Source organism: Pangasianodon hypophthalmus, chromosome 11, assembly GCF_027358585.1.
Source record: "Pangasianodon hypophthalmus isolate fPanHyp1 chromosome 11, fPanHyp1.pri, whole genome shotgun sequence".
NCBI classification, from domain to species: domain Eukaryota; kingdom Metazoa; phylum Chordata; class Actinopteri; order Siluriformes; family Pangasiidae; genus Pangasianodon; species Pangasianodon hypophthalmus.
The window spans coordinates 3020535-3038599 of NC_069720.1; the positions used below are offsets into that span (position 1 = coordinate 3020535).

The 18065-nt window shown below is 37.4% G+C and overlaps 2 protein-coding genes across 2 annotated transcripts in view; both read right to left on the reverse strand.

The window, feature by feature from the left end:
- Positions 1–2417, reverse strand: part of LOC113536623 (cytochrome b5) — an 8205-nt gene extending 5788 nt beyond the window's left edge. Inside the window, exons 1-2 of the mRNA XM_026930686.3 lie at positions 2103–2417; positions 1–75 (exon numbers count right to left, since the gene is read on the reverse strand). The exon at positions 1–75 is cut by the window's left edge and continues 54 nt beyond it. Coding sequence (XP_026786487.2) covers positions 1–75; positions 2103–2291 — 264 coding nt within the window. The 5' untranslated portion in view covers positions 2292–2417. The remainder of the gene's footprint in view (positions 76–2102) is intronic.
- Positions 2418–13600: 11183 nt separating this feature from the next.
- zgc:162592 (uncharacterized protein LOC561993 homolog) lies at positions 13601–17348 on the reverse strand. Its single transcript, XM_026930760.3, has 2 exons — positions 16356–17348; positions 13601–14920 (listed from the first exon to the last, which is right to left on the reverse strand). The coding sequence occupies exons 1-2, from the start codon at positions 17158–17160 to the stop codon at positions 14637–14639; spliced, it is 1089 nt and encodes a 362-aa protein (XP_026786561.1). The 5' UTR covers positions 17161–17348; the 3' UTR covers positions 13601–14636.
- Between the last annotated feature and the right edge of the window lie 717 nt (positions 17349–18065).

Below are 18065 nucleotides of genomic sequence, written 5' to 3' on the forward strand. Positions count from 1 at the left end.
ATGGCCGACGTCCTCAAAGCTCTCGGTTGCATCCGACCCTGCCTGCTCCAGGAGCACTTCTTCACCTCCCGGATGCTGGGAAAGAAAGACGTTTGAAATAAAAGCTCGATCAGGCTCAACCGATCTCACATTACTCCTTTAATCCTCTTCTTCAACTCGGATTAACTACGTACCCACTGCTGGTATGCGGTAGGCGTGCGTGTGCACGCAGGTGTGTGTACGCAGGTGTGTGTGCGCAGGTTTTAGATCGGGACTAGGTGAAATATACGAGGACGTTCTACAGGAGCTGTACTGACTGAAGTGAATCGTTTCTGAGAATCGTCTTTTCCTCAAAACCAACATGATTCACTGAAGCCTCACTAATCATGTTGCTGTAAACATCAGCAAACGTTCTGTCAAAAGTTTAACTCCCGAGAACCTTTTTAACAGCCAACAGTGTCATTTTCTTCCGCAAACGTTAGGGTGAGGAGTTTACGGTACGGGCGAGTGAGATAACAAAAATATCAGATCATGATTCTCAGAGACATTTCTACAATAACACGATATGTATCACGATAGGAAGGTTTGCTCACAATTTCCCAGAAATACAGTGTTTTTTTTTTTTTTTTTTAAATTAAATTAAAATAAATAAATAAATAAAAACACCTATTTGAAAAATGAATATATTTTGTAAATGCTATAAATAAATAAATAAATTTAAAACAAGTAAAATTTTTATTTATGAAAAATTAATGCTGAAAAGGAAAGAAAAATTAAAATATGGAATTTTTTTTTAGCATTTTAAAATTTTAAAGAAACCAGCTCCTTGCAGTGAGTGTCATTACATCTTTTTTTTTTTTTAATTATAAATATCTCAGAAAAGCGTGTTATGCCATAATTTATCACAGTATATGTATCATATCGTCATATCGCCCAGCGTTAGTGTGAGGTATGAAATAAAAAAATGAATAAGGCATTAGAAAATCTGCAATATTTATATTATTAATCATACTTTCATTTGTTCATACTGGTGTAAATTATTTTATTTATTTCCAGGTTCAGCTACAGGATTTTTAACCATGGAGATCTTTTTTTTTTTTAAAGAACAACCGAACCATATGTGTATAATTTTGGACAACAGTGTTTTAGAAAACTTTTTTTTACAACAATATAACTTTCTTTTTACACTGTTCTATTTTGTTTGATGTTTTTACACCATTTTAGTTTTAATGTTTTTACATCATTGTCATTCTACATTTTTATGACATTTTATGAAATTTGACGCCAGTTTTTTTTTCACCATTTTCATTTTACTTGATGTTTTAACACAATTTTATGTTTTTACTCCATTTTAAGTTCACATTTTTACAACATTTTATGTTTTTTTGGCACAATTTCATGACGTTTTTATGCCATTTTATGATATTTTTGACATTTTACTTTATGTTTTTACACCATTTTTTTTTACTTTCTCCATTTCTGTTTTTTTTTTAACTTCAGTTACTTTTTAATATAAATGATTCTTAAAAAAAACTATTAAAAAAAAGAATAATTATATTATTTCTATCATAATTTATGCATGAAAGGGTTAGAATATATCTCACTATACTTACGAGCTCACAAATACAACTTATAAGTCATTATACTGAGCTTATAACAAGTCATGAATGTTAATAACAATCCCACTCAGAAATGAACTGTTTATAAATTCATTTAAAACACTTTCTACAGCTAAATACCAAGCACTCAGGCAACTGGAGCTGATGTTATTTGGCATTAGTGCTATAATGTATAATTAGTGCTATGAACACTGATTATACTGCATTATAACGTTCCTATGAACTGTAATACAGTTTCATATATAAACATAACAATGCCTTTTGAATGCATTATAGCTTGTTCATTACACTGAGTCATTACACCTGTGGTGTTTATAGGAAGTGTAGTAAGAAGTTATAGCTAGAGTTCATAACGCGTTATTAGGCGAGCAGGTAGAGCGCGAGGCCTGGTCGCGCGCCGCTAACGAGCTCAGTTAGCATTTAAAGTAACGTTACAGGAAAAACTCTTGTATTGTTATCTAACAAACATGGCCATGACATGACTTCACCGTGAACTCCTCTCACCTCTTCGAGGAAACTTGTAATATCGTAAACTTTATCGTGGATAATCAGCCATGTGTCTTTGCTCATGTTATGAGCTTGAACCTCATCGCGCGTGTAAGATTTCACAGCACCGTCCTCCGCAGGTACATGATTCTCATCCTCCGTCTTCGAGCTCGTGTTTACTGACATGTTCTCCATTTCCTCCCCCATGCTGGCTGGCTAAGCTAGCTCCGGTTCCGACACCTACACCCGTGACTTTTTATCCCAACCGACGTCTGCTAGCGTCGCTACACAGCTAACTCAGCTGTCTTCAGTTCAACTGCCACACATAAAAGCAGCTCGTGCAGAGGTATGAGCCAATGAGCGAACAGAACGTCACGCCACAATATAACGTCAACCATTTCAATAGCCAATAGGCGACTTTTTCTTCAACCAATGTAGCCAATCAGAAACCAAGCGAGGATCATGAGACCGTAAAAAATATAGGCGGGGGGTGGGGCACAAATATGGTCACGTGTTATCACAACACCTTGAGCGTTTGCGCATGCGTGTTGTATTCTGAGCCTGGGGCGTCCATTTTATTTAATGCAGGTGTAGAACTGAGAATCAGCAGTTCAGTTTGGTTCAGCTTTATTTCCTTAATGGTTTTAATAGTAGAAATTGTCAGCAAGTGTGTAAATTTTGCTGTATCTCAAAATTCTGAGTTTTTATCTCAAAATTCTGACTTATTTTCTCAGAATACTGAAAAAAATTACATAAGTAAAAGTATTATATATTGACTGATGTCAAAATTTTAAGAATAATGACTTATTCTATTTTTTTTTAACTTTATATAGCAAAATAATTATTTATATTTAATGTTTATATTTAGATTGATCACTTGGCTCTACCTTCCATTCACACGAAGAATGAGAGTTAATGTATATGATGCAAGTTTATTGCATGATATATATACTTGATATATATATATATTTGTACATGATGCAAGTTTATTGTATATGTATATGATGCAATAAACTTGCATCATATACATATACAATAGTTCATATACAATAGTTCTCCGAAGTATTGCCACAAAGTAGGAAGCACACAGCTGTCCTCATATCGTGTAGCTTTTAAAATTTCCTTTCACTGAAACTAAGAGGCCAAACCCAACCCTGTCCCAGCATGTCAGTGCCCCTGTGCACAAAGCGAGCTCCTTGAAGACATGGTGTGTTAAGGTTGGAGTGGAAGAACTCGAGTGTCCTGCACAGAGCCCTGACCTCAATCCCACTGAACATGTGAATCCACTAATCTCACTAATCCTCTTGTGTGTGCTCTTAAATTCCCACAGCCATGCTCCAAAATCTAGTGGAAAGCCTTCCCAGAAAAGCGGAGTCTATTATCACAGAAAAAAGGGGGAATGTATCTGTGATGGGATGTTCAACAAGCACTTATGGGTGAGATCATCAGGTGTCCACAAACTTTTGGCCATTATAGTGTTGCTAATAAGGTTATCCAACTAAGCAGCTTTGAGCTATGCACTAGATATGATTAAAAAGGACACATTATTTTCACTATTTGCATAGCCCTATAATCGTGTTGAGATAATATGTGAAATGTCAATATACTACTGCCAGAAATAAAGGGAATAATGTTATGTGTTTTTTTTTGTCTTTTCTACTTGGCTGAAATGTTCTTACATATGTATAAGTGTATCAGCTACAGCTGTGGAGTCGTTGGGGTTAAACACCTGAGGGTCACTACTGAGTTGAGAAAGTCCGACCAAAGATTTACAGCCAACAGCCAATCAGAAACTGACCCTTACACTGTAAAGGGGAGAGATGAGCTTTAGTCTCGATCAGTAAGGTCGCTTAGTATGTAAGTATTTAACACAGTGTTTAAAACCCCAGCAACAACACTGCTGCACCTGATACACTTGTACCTGCACCAGTTTCAGTACTGTACAGAAAATGAATCAACAGCTTTATAAAAAATATTGTCTGCTCTGGTCCTATGGTGGTTGCCCTTTACACTGATGGATGTCAACGGATGAGCTACAGTCAGAAACTATACACCTACGAAGTGACATATTTGTCTATGATCAAGTAGATAAGTGTATATTTTTATAAGACTGTATAAGTACACTTTATTTGTGAAACAGTGAAAAATAAAACTAAATATCTCATTTGAGTCTATGTAATAGAGATAAGGAAGGTGTGTGTGCTGTGTAAAGTGGACTGATAAGCAAAGACAAGTCTGTAAGTCAAAAATACCAAGCATGACTCAGGAAGATTTACAGGTTGTTAATCATCAACAACCCACCAGCATTATAGCAAAATTACTCAACCAAGGTCAACTATGTTTTTTTTTAAAAAGAAGCCAAATTAACAGAAGATGGCAGTATATACATGGTTTTTTTTGCTGGGTCACTGAGTGGACTCCTGAACGAAGAGCTATTTTCACTGACTGACTGACTAGAGACGTCTCATTCTGCACAATTCTGTATTAACACAGCTAAATATATAAATATAAAAATAAAAATATATAAATTTAAAATATACGTAAACATTAAATATACATCAAAATCCTATGCAGTGCAGCAAAATATGGTATTTGCCAAAGAAATGAAGTGTGATGTGATGAATTCAAAACACTGCTGTAACCTGTTCCATCATGCAAATGTAAAAAATCTGTTTTCCCTCCCCTTTTTTATTCTTTCCTTCCTGTTTGCTCCACTTCATATTCCTATTCTGTCCATGAACACATCTTCTTCCTCTTCAGTCTGTCGTATCATTTTGTTATCCTTCATGAGTAAAACCTCAACCTTGTGACCTCAGTGAATTAAATTAAAGGCAAGATGATATAGCTGTAACTGTATAATATGTTTTAATGCCACAGGAAAACTAAAATTGACCTAGAAACATCTTTACACATTTTCCCTTATTAAAATGCCATGTACAACTTTAAAAATGTCCCCATGTCCTCCTGTATATTACATGCCATAGTTAACAGCTAGGAACCTAGCTTATATTTTTCACAGGTGAATGTGAGGGGGATTTTAATATCAGTGATTTATTTAACAGCAGCTAAACCTGTCATAACTTCCAGTCGTGATGTGTCTCACTCACGAATGAGTTGACTCTTTGAGTCAGCTCCTTTAGGCAAGTGTTCAGAGAGGACTCATTAAATGTAGGCAGGGGTAATATTCATTCATTCATTCATTCATTCATTCATTCAGTCAGTCAGTCAGTCAGTGAGTCTTAACATCTGAACTGTTCATTTCTGTGAATTGTGAGTTGCGTGTTTCAAGTGTATTATGGAAGGCTAAAAAAATCACTGGTCATAATATTGTAATCTTTACAAAATGTTTTGGCTAAAAAGGCAGTGTGCTGTCTGGGATCTGAATGAGTCAACTCTTATGGAAAAGCTTATCCAAATGATCTGACTCACTGAAAAGAAATGGAATTACATCCATTTTCCAACTTAATTTTTCAAGTACACAAGAGATATTTGTCCAGAAGTGGTGTGAATTAAATCAAATGTTACAGCAATGTACGGTTGTAGGATTTAGTCAATAGGAGAGAGGGAAATTAATTAATATGTGAAACACATTACCTTCAGAGGAGCAAACAGACCCCAACACACCAAGAAAGTCATCAAGTCACCTGACATAATTGTGCAAAATCCTCCAGGTTTGCTCTCATAGGCATATAAAAGATAAAGAAAGCAGCTGTTCCTACTTTATCAAATGGAGTCATACTGAAAAAGTAGTGGCAATTTTTCTGCCAAGCACAGAGTAAGATGTTAAATTTAAATGAATAGTGACAACTTTATCACACCATATTTTTCTTCCATTAAACAAACTTTCAAACTTAATTACATTCAGTGGTGTTGTGTAAATGTCCTATTCTCACCCAGGTGGCTGCCACACCTACTAGCATAAGTCTTCATTTTTGATGACACTAATCTGATTTCATGTCCTCGTCAAGCTTGGTTTAGAGCGGCTGCAATAAAAGACAGACCACCCACTCGTCTAATAACGACAGGAAGGAGGAACATTCACACCCGATATTTGCCTGAGAGCAAAGTAAAAAACAGATGTGCCTTATATTTAAGTGTATAAAAGGAAAGAAACGCAAGCAAACCTGTTTCAAACAATGCAAGTCATAAATCCGCAGTGCCACATGAGATTCTTTACTGCTTCTTAAATACTTCCAACTGTTTTTCATAAATATTCAGGTTCTCTGTGATTTGTTGTGGATGAATCATGATGCAGCTGCTGTGTGCTTCACTGCCTGAGGATACAGAAGTTTAACACTGAGACAAACAAGACAATAATATATAACCTGGATAAAATCTGCATACTATTTCAACACACTGACTTTTCCCCAGAAGTCAGAAAATGAACTTTTGTGGAACAAACTCATGTAAATGCCTCCTCATGGGCCTTTTAGTGACACTGAGCTCATTGTAGCTAATTATGTTTAATATCCTGATCAGATTTGGGTGGAATAAAAAAAAAAAAAAAAAAAAAAAAACCTAATAAAAGACATAATTTCTAATAACTGGAGAATAAAGAGCTCGAGAAACTGAGCGGTGCTGAGGAGGCGAGATAAACCAAAATATAAACTGATGAAACATGAAAAAAAAATTGTATGATCTGTACTTTTCTAACTTTTTCTGACTTTGGCTTTTCAGACATACACTTCAGGTTAAAAATACATTACTAATAAATCAAATTATACAAAATAAACAACACAAGCCAATAGATAGATAGATAGATAGATAGATAGATAGATAGATAAAGAAATAAAGAATGAAATAAGCACATAACTGACTAATCAAACAACAGAAACACATAACTGACAGATAAATAAATAAAGATAGATAGATATATAGATAGATAGATAGATAGATAGATAGATAAATTCCAAAATGTTACTGAGCCCAACTGATTCTTTTTTAGACTTTTATATATTTTTTTATTTGTTTTTTTTATAAGTTATATTAATAATAAAATTACAGTGTATTTTACTGTAAACAGAAAACAGAAGATAAAGTAGAATTATTGTACTTAATATTTATACATGTTAGGTTTTTTTTTTTTTTTTTTGTACAATAAACAGCCTTCTTGTTGTTGACTCACATATGTTCTGTTTTACTCTACATAGTTAAGATATATTTAAAATACATGAAGGGGTATCTGTTCCTAAATGGTATGCCAGTCTATACAGAATATTTATGCTATATACTATATAATAGCAAAGCAAATTGCTGTATTTTTGTGCCAGATGTACACACTTCATCTTTGTGCATTTTTTGGCTTAATCAATATTTCATTATCAATAATCAGTAATTTGTCCTCTGAATGATCAAATCTCTTACATGTATGTGTAATGTACAGCTGATGAGATTTTGCAGTATAATGTTGTACACTAGATGGCAGTACAACTTAATGTAAAGATGATACAAATATTACAAATCACAGCTGCTGTAAATGCCTCAGTGAACATGAATTTAACAATTTAATATTAGATTAATGTAAAAAGCCTTAGTGATTATTGATCAGTGGATGCATAAAGCACGCAAATTCACCAATCAAATGCCTTATAAGATCAAATACACATTGTTAACAAGAGTAAAATTGAATTGAGAATGGAGGCTAGGGCAGGTCAGGGTGGAGGCAACATATTAAACACAATATTTCCCAATTCATGTTCCTTACATAAATGGCCTGGACTGTGAATCTTACGTCCTCCCACGGCCCTTTCTACAGACTCAGATAGTCATCTCTGTCTTCCTGGAGCAGACAGCTGGGGATGTTTACACAGGAAATTAGATGGCCATTTTTGCACTCTCTCCTCCCAGTGCCATATGGAGTGCTGCATTATGATCGTTCTACAAGAGCAGAACTCATTACGCAGTGCCACTGTAGTATAAAAAAGCTCATGCATAATAATTCATTCTGTTAAGATGTGGATCATTTCATCAGTGGGAAAGCTTTGTAAGAATATCTGCTATTTCGTTACCTGACTGAAAGACAATTTATCCTGCCATTCTGTCTTTCCACAGGTTTTTTTTTTCAGTGTGAGGTCACTCTCATGAAGCTGTGATAATGTGCATGATGGAAAAGTGTGCAAACATGAGATGAGAGCTTTTAGTGATGGTACTGAATGCTGAACAAACTGTGATATCTCACTGTTCAGTAAGGCATAGAGGAAGTAAACACATATATGGGATGCAAAGCCAACACTTAGCTCTGATATAAGACAACATACAATAAAGAGTTAAGTATATATTTTAAGATAATAAGAATATCTATTGTTATGAATCATATTCATAGTTGAATATACAGTATGTGTGAAAATGGATGAATACAATGAAAGAAAAATGATGCCATGCATATGTAATATCATATTGAACCATCATTTATACAACATGCAAGGAATAGTACACTCTGTGTCATGCTGTTATAGGAAAATAATCACCACTGGGGTGGTGTAATGAAGTAGACTTACTCTTATCACCCTAAAGAGTTTTATTTCTCTTATACCACAGCCATTTTCCAGCAATAACAATTGTATTAATGAGTGACAAATCATACTTTTTACCAGTTTATTGTAACATTTAATGTTGTGGAACGTCCACAAAACTAGTTAGTTCCTGTTATCACTTATGTGATAACACTCTTTCTCTCACCAGCCTTTTTTCTTTCTCTTAAAGTTAATAAGGCAAAAAAGCAAAAAAGCAAAAAAAAAAACTCAGGTTGTCACATTCAAAATGCAAAGTCTTCCTGTGATGGAAAATGTAAAAGTTAGAGCTTTGCCTCTGACTGTTAAAAACGCAGACGATAATAATAATTTCAAGATAATAATTCAGTTGAAGAATGCCTGTGGAGCACAGTGTACCTAGTGTCATAAATGCAAAAGGCAAAAGCTTAAAGTGCGCTTCAGCGTTTCACAAAATTTCAGAAAAAAAGTGATTATCAGAAAGGAGAAAAACCTGAATGTTTATGAACGTGCCGTCAGATTACTGAGAGAGATCTGAAAAGAAAGTTATCGGCATCCACTTCAAAATATACTAAATTATACCCCAGCACTGCTGAATTCTTGATTCTGATTGGTCAGAAGGTGTTGATTGATTTTCTGTAACAGCAGCTCTGACGGTAGTGCAGCTGCAAATCCCAGGTTAATATTAACGTGCTGGTTTTAACACATTATAGTTTCTATAGTAACAGCTCATTCACAGGGACTTGTATGGCAGACGTTCCACATGATAATAACTAACTCATATTGTGAATGTTCCACAACAATAAATGTAACTATAAATAGATAAAAACAAAGTGTGACATCGCTCTTTAATAAATAAAAAAGGTATTGGCAAATTTGCTGTGGAATAAGAGGAATAAAACACTCCAGGATGTGCTGTTATAGGAAAATAATGAACACTGGGATGGTAACAGTAACTTTGCTTCATCACATCATCCTGTTGTTGATTATTTTCCTAAAACAGCACTCCCCCAAATGTTTATTCCTTACTTAAGTTGCAATTCCTGTTAGCAATTGCAATATCACGTTTTCAGAAGCTTTAGCCTTAATCTCTGGCTTCTGGATTACCTACTTGAGACCAAAACCTTTCAAAATGGACGCCCACCTCCGAGACATGATCAGGAGAGGGCTCATGCTATATTCAAATGAGGGGATCTCGCTCTACAAACGACTGTGTTACTGCTGTAAAAGATGAATAGGTAAGAAATATACAGAATATAACAATATGAATGGTTATATATTGTTATTTTGATCAGATGGTCTCTTTAACCCTTTCTAGCAGTACACTGCGTTCCACTTCGCAGGCAGAATGGAAATCGACTTATCGGACATTTTCAATCAGTATAAACACATGAATAATTTTATCACTGCAAGTCTGCTATAAGATTAGTCAGGACACTGTTGGGTTTCTGTGTGTAGAGTATAGCTGATGGTGAGCAGGGCCATGGGAAAAGGGATGGGTGTGAGCCCCCTGCTGGACAAACAATTCATACCTCTCCACAATAACACTGTTACAGAGATAAAATGGATAGCACAGCTAAAGCTTTTTTTGATAGTAAAAACCGTATACGACTGCCACAATAAAATTATAACATTTAAACCTAGTAGGTTAATTAAAAAAAAGAAATACTTGCGAAAAACTGAAAATTCTTAAAACCCTGAGTATCTATTTTCATTGATCCGTTAACCACTACTGTGGAGTGTGACATCACACATTAAATTCAATGCTGAACACAGATAACCCCAAAACTGGCCTCTGGTAAAAACAGTTAAGTGGATTGTTGATCAGTTGAAATGTTCATCCAGACTTCACGAAAACCATCCCTTAAAATTTCCACAATAAAAATAACACTGTGCATTTTGAATGCTGTAACTCACTCCACTCACCTTCAGTTGCCGCTTCATCCCGGTCAGGGATGCGATGGATATGGAGCCTATCCCCAGAATACTAGGCATGAAGCAGGAATACACCCTGGATGGGATGCCAGTCCATTTTAGGGCACCATGCACACACACATTCACACCAAGGGACAATTTAGAGTTGCTAGTTCACCAACCAGAATGTTTTTGAGAGGTGGGAGGAAACTGGAGAACCTGAAAGAAACCAACGCAGACACTGGGAGAACATGTGAAACTCCACACAGACAGTAACCCAAGCTCAGGATCGAACCGGGAACCCCGGAGCTGTGAGGCGGCATCGCAGCACAACCATGCCGCTCATGTTGTAACTCATAAACTATAATCCAAAAATGATGTAGTTTTTTTATAAACCCATTTTAAAAGCTGTTTCGGAGAATTAAAAAAAAAAAAAAAAGAAATCCAACAGAAAAAAAATGTTTTTCAGAAACCAAGAAATTCACAATGCTGATGTAAAATAAGCTATTAGTGAGTGCATTGTCTGTGTTGATGAGGGCAAACCCAGTGTGATTGTCTCCATTCTGTAATTCTTTAGCTCGCTGTCAGAGTGAGGTTTTAGGATTTCATGGCTGTTACAGTTACAATGGTAACTAATGTCGAATGTCCTCAGTGTTATAAAACTCCACGTATAAAGCACTTTAACAAAGTATGTTGTGTAGACTTCCAATAGGTATTCCCAAAAACAAACAAAAAAAATCATAACTGAAAAAACACTGCAGAATAGCATTATGGCAAGACACTACATGTCAATAGACATAATTTAAAAAGTTGACATTGATGCAAATGAAGGTTCGTCTAATTAAATCCGCCTACTTAACACAACTAGAAATCTACTCTTTTAATACTGTTAGAATTAATATATTTATTTCACTCTTAAGACAAACAATATTGAAAATATTTTTTCTATCTAAAATAATATAATATCTAACATAAACCAATTTGGGGCAATTTCTCTGTGACACCCTTCTGAACAGAGACAGGAATGAACATGGAAAATTTCACGAATGCAGGTAATCTCTACAAAATCTCCTTAAATCTCTAAAAAACAGAAAATTTTGGTTCTGAATATTAAAAAAGCTGAATTTGAGAAAACTGGTTTTAAAAATACAATGTGGTTTAATGTTTCGACTCTAGTTAATGATGTTTATAAGATTTATTACAGAAGGTAACATGTACATCATAATAACACTAACACTAATAACACTAACAAACTTTTCAGGCGTATACTCTATGACTTGATGTGATTATGTAGAGTGGGCGGAGCTTAAGACCTAGGTTTCAGATAACTCAGTGATTGTAATGGTGGGCAAAAACTGTGAAATAAACACTTTTCGGTTGAGTTTAAAATATTTTTATTACTAGTGTAAGAAAAAACATTGTTTTAGATGTTTTATCCAAAAATCTAACTGTAGTGTCTTGCCTTTAGCCTTAATGTGATGTTGTATGTTTTTAAAATCTAAAAATGCTCCCAGTGTACTGTACATAACAGCTGTGTCTCATTTATCTCTCCCAACACTGCGTAACCACTTCTCACTGCTGCAAAATCCGCAAAAGCACTCCAATATCTCCAAAGATTTATCTCTACAACCATTAAGCTGAAACGTAATGACCAATGCTGAAGAAAGTAAACCTTCTAGGAGGCCAGGAGGTCAGTCTCAGATGACCAAAGTAATAGGATTTACCTCAGGCTGTGAGATTTTATCTCTTTCCTCATTCCTCCATTATGGAAACCAAAAAAAAAAAAAAAAGAGATGAATTCACCATCAGCCTTCCTCCAAATCTTCCTCTGGAGTGGGATGAAAAAGCACATGGTTATATTGTCTTTGGAAATCAGTGATGGCTGGTGGTGATATTAGATATTAGATTTTGGCCTCACGTCTATCAATAGCTCGATAATGAAACTATATCAATGCAGTATCATCACGAGGTCTCATTGATGGCATAATAAGAATGAGGAGACTTTTATACACACATACACACACACACAGCATATTTCAAGTCTGTAATGCTCTCTCAGCATATTTCAAGTCTGTAAAGCTCACTCAAATCAAGTAGTAGTAGTTTGTACTTTGATTAGACAATGTGTGTTATGTCTGTCTACTTTACGTTTCCCTGCTTTTCTAAGGGCATTTTCGGGAAAAAAGGATGATAGAGAAAATAATCTACCTCATTCATGTTCATTACACCCACAACTGTATTTCACACACACCTTCTCAATCATGGCTGATAACATGTTACAGATGCTTGTGAAAAATATTAACCCAAATGGAGAGCAAATCTAGCTCTTAAGGGCGTGTAATCACCTGACATGACTGTCACTGATAGGCTGCATGAATCTACAGTCTGGGCTAGAAAGAAATCAGCTCCAGCCTCGCTTCTCGCTTCTTCAAACCATTCTGCGTGTTTTTCTTTCAACCATCAGTGGTACTGTTGCACTTCGTTCCAGAAAAATCTACCTTATGAGATTTAACAGCAAATAATGGGATCCAGAAATTAAACCTTATATTGATGTCTGTTTCTGATTAATATGTTCTCACATTTAGATATTATAGGTGTTAGTTACATTGTCGAGCCATTATCAGATATTAGATTTTTAGCCTCCCATCTAATATCAAACCGTTTCTGCCAGTCAGTTTTGTGCATGTATTCTGCTCAGGTCCTTTCTAGAAAACCAGCTTAAATCTCCAGAGATGTCGTTCCCATCCAAGCGCTCATGTGTGTCATTCCTTAGTGGTGTGGATAGAGGAGTGCTGGGATTTCATCAGACACACAGGCAGCTCGCAACGGGCTGTCAGCGCCGCAACATCTCAATGACGTGTCTGATCTGATAGCACGAGGAGGAGATATAAGAAATCTCAGAAATAACCAGCTAACAGACTGCATACTTCATTTGGCCAAAAAAATTTTTATTTTTTTTTCCAATTTAATTTCAAGCCTAGGTCTCAGCTTGACAGGAATGAAGTTTGTGATTTACAGACATCCTTTTAAACATGTGAAGTGTGATGTTGGCAGTGACAGTCTATGAGAAAAAAACCACCACAATGCCATAAACATCACCTTTAAGTACTTCTCCTTAAATATCTCCATCTTTGTCAATTTGCTAAGATAAAATAACACACAAAAAAGTCTAATACAAGGGCTTTTAAGCTTTATTTTACAGCACAAACATTTAACACCATCATTAACACTAAAATTTGTTATTTACAATAATATTTTACAATTTTTTTTTATTTTCTGAAATATCAATCTGAAAAATTTGTTTAATTACAGAGACATTAACAGACCTCTAGTCTTCCTTTAACAAAAAAAAAAGAAAAAGAAAAAAAAGGACACCACCATCACAAGCTGCTGCCAAAAGTATTTGTTAAAATATTACAATTTTACAACATAGACAAGATATTAGTGTATACAAGAAAGTGCCAGAAAATATGTTTACCCTTTACAGTCACAAGCAATTGAATTAAATTCAGGCTATGTGCATAAAACAGGAGAGCAGATAAAGGGCACATGGACCTCTACCAAATGAAAAAAAACCCAAAACCCTTACTTTCCAACAGACATAGCTGAGCTGACCTTTATATGACGTTAAGTGCCTAATTACTTTCCTTTTGTATAAAGGTTAACCTTTTTGTACTGCCGGCTGTTGACATATTGATAAAATCTGACAGAACACAACTTTCATTATGCAGTCGACTGAACATTAAAATGAGGGAGAAATAATTGCAGTGCAATTCCAGGCAATATGCATTTCTGTAAGAAAACAAGACATTTATAAGAAGAAAACTGACAAAATAGGAAGGAGTCCTTGCTGATAATGGGGTATTCATTTTTTTTTTAATTACATGAAATGCATAAAGAAGAAAGTGTGTAACTTAAAAAAAAAAAAAAAACACCCAGGAATGAAATAATTACAGTGCAAAAGTGCAGAGAATGTAAAAAGGCACAATTTGCCCACAAGCTAAAAGTCTGCATGACTATGGAGGTTGAAAATGAACCATACCAGTGATCCACAGGTGCGTCATTAGCCCTTGCTGATTCCCACAGGTCAGAGAAAGTAATTTCTAGCTCTGGATGCCCAGCTGTTTGATGTCCACTTGGTTCCTGGCTGTCAGATGTAGTTCTCGACAGCGATCGTGAGTAAAGTGCACGTGGACGACACGCTGGAAGACCTCTCGTGCACGGTGTTGTTATTTAAAGTAGCCATCACCGAGTCATGTACGGGTTTGGCATCGGGACAAAGTCTGAAACACAGTCTCTGCAGAACCAAGTGGAACTTTCTCCTGAAGCTCTGGTTAATCCAAAAGTAAAAGATACAGTTGAGGAAGCCGTTGGACGTCGGTAACCACACGGCCACAAATTCCACCCACTCCGGGACACTGCTGCCTGATATCGCTGAGAAACGTCAGGACAGGAAGAGTGAGTTAGTGGGTTACGGTAGAGGTGTTTGTAAAATGAAAAGTCCTGTAGCACACAACCTACTGAGATTGCCTCAGGCTCAACACATAAATCATTCCTGAACTAAGCTGAACTGGATTTGTAACACAAAATTCACCAACACTGGACAAATCTAGACTATAACTACAAATCCTGAGCTATAATCCGGGACTCTGAGCCACACTACTGAAGGATTTTAAAGTAATAATGTGACATGACCACATAACCCAATACTGTGGTGTTGATTCCATCCTACTGTTATGTTAAATTCTCAGCAGGTTTGACAGTAGTTCCAGCTCCAAATCACAGGTTTGTATTAATACAATCACTCTACTATGTTATCGTTTGTTTTGTAACAGCTCATATACATAAACGTATTACACGCTACATAAACCTATTAAAAACATGTGTCATCATTGACATGGTGACTGAAGGTGAACCTCAAGGTTGTGGGTTCGAGTCTCAGGTCCGGCAGGGATTGTAGGTGGGGGGAGTGAATGACCAGCGCTCTCTCCCACCCTCAATACCACGACTGAGGTGAGACCCTTGAGCAAGGCACCGAACCCCCAACTGCTCCCCGGGCACCGCAGCAAAAAAAAAAAAAAAAAAAATGCTGCCCACTGCTCCGGGTGTGTGTTCACGGGGTGTGTGTGTGTGTGTGTGTGTGTGTTCACTACTGTGTGTGTACACTTGGATGGGTTAAATGCAGAGCACAAATTCCAAGTATGGGTCACCATACTTGGCCACAAGTCACTTCACTTCACTTTTCTGTAAAGAGACATATTTTACATTTAGGGAAGGAGTCTCCAGTGCGAGTGCTTTGTAAAAGGCAGAAAGTCTTCAGGACAGACCAGTTCACGCTTCAGTTTTTCTCTAACATGACAAGCTGCAATTTTTGACTCAACTTCAATAGAAAGGAAAAAAAATTTAGTTACTTTATTTAGTTATTTTGTAAATGTGTAAAAAGTTGGTTTGATTTTACTTTGTAAATACATAAATAATTAGTTTTTGGTGCTGTGACCAAACTCTCCTCTCTATAGAAAAAAAAGAAATAAGTTATAATTTTTTATTTTCTCTTTTAAACCTATGATCAAACCTGATTCTGTTCTTCAGAAAGTCTTCCTTCTTCCTGTCTTTCCTTGTGTTACTATCCTCTTCTCTGACATTAAGTGTAGCACACTGGTTCTGGGAACAATAAAGCTGACTTGAAATTGTCGCGATGATTAAATAAAATATGCGAATTAACGTCAAATGACGTCATCTGGCGACTTCCAGAGCCTGCATTAGATTAAGTAGTTTCCCCTGAAACGACTTGGCAGCACTGATGACAATAATGTTTACATGCTTTACATGATTGATTGATAAGTCTGGTGCATTTGCGAGCCAAACCCACCGGTGTAGATCATGATGACCATGCAGGGGGTCCAGCACGTGTAGTAGGCGGTCATGACGGGCACGAGCACGCGCGAGGCCACGTTAGGTCTAGTCCATCGAGCCGAGCCGTGTGTCCTCAGCTTCCTCCGCTGCCTCCTGGCGGCGACCCACAGCCTGAGGTTACAGAAGGTCATGAGGGCCGAGCAGGGGAAGAAGATGAAGCCGGTGAGGCTCAGAGAGTACGTCACGTTGCTGGAGTAGGACGGGTTGCACACCAGGGATGCCGAGGAGAAGTACACGTCTATGATTCCCTCCGGGCACGAGATGGGCACGAGCAGGACCGGAGGGAAGAGCCAGGCGAAGGCGATGAGCAGCAGCGCGCGCCTCCGGGTCAGCATGGTGGAGTACTGCAGCGGGTAAAACACGGCCACGTAGCGCTCCACGCTGATGCTGGCCAGCGTGTACATGCACGTGGAGTAAACGGTGGCGTTAAAGAAGGCCACCACGTGACAGAACGGGTCGGGTTCATCGCTGTAGTCCTTCAGCAGGCTCACGCACAGGTTCAGCGGCATGACGATCAAACCGAACGCCGAGTCCGCGCCGGTTAACGATAATAAAAAGTATCGCGAGTTGCGCGACCATCCCGGTACCGCGGAGTAAATCACCGACACCACGGCCACGTTCCCCAAAGTGATCATTACACCCAGAAGCAAAATAATCCCGATCTTAATGGGCCGGTGAGCCTCCAGCAGCTTCAGCGTGTCCGTGCCTTTAACATCTAACTCGTCCAGGTCACCGGGTAGCGAGGCGTTACTGCTCATCATGCTGGAGTTCACACTACACACATGAAGCCCACAAGGTGCTCATGATCACTTCATAAAGCTCTTACTTCAGATCAGCTGGAAGGGAAAAAAGACTGGAAGAGTGTAGAAGCGCCCGCGGGTCTAAGTTTCAGGATACAAACAAATATTCAGGGGGAAAAAAATCAACACCTGGGACAAATCCAGCTTTAAGCGTCATATGACGTAAAGCATCCAATTAGATTAGACGCCTGGAGCAGGTAGTGAGCCCCAGGGCAGTCACGTGACACGCCCTAGCCGCCTCGTTTGATATTAAGGATATAATTAGGTAATAAAAGGTCGTGAAACATTAAACAGAAGAGTGATTTTTCTTAAAATAGCATTAAACTGACATGACAGTGTTTTTACTCTGAATGGAAAAAAAGGTGATTTCTACCAAGAAATATAAGTTAAGTTGAAATACAGTGGGTTGCACTGACACCTCACACTTTCAGAGTGTGTGTCCTCACTGCAGCACGATGACGGATTGGATTAGATCCCCTACGTGCTGGACGTTCTAACCCTAACCCTAACCGTAGATGAATTACTTATCGACGTACTGTCTCTGCCGTAAGCGCATGCGTGTTACGACATCCACAACGTAGTGGCTCTAATCCAATACGCCATCGCGCTGCAGTGAGGCCCTCTTGCGCTTTCAGGGTCCCTGGTTCGATCCTGAGCTCAGGTTACTGTCTGCATGGAGTTTTACATTCTCTCCATGTCCGAGTGGGTTTCCTCTGGGTTCTCCGGTTTCCTCCCACAAACATGTCAGAAAGTGGACAAGCGAACATAAAGGTGTGAAAGTGTGTGTGCATGGTGTCCTACAATAAACTGGCGTGACCATGACCAGGATAAAGCACTTACTGAAGATGAATGAATGAAACACACAT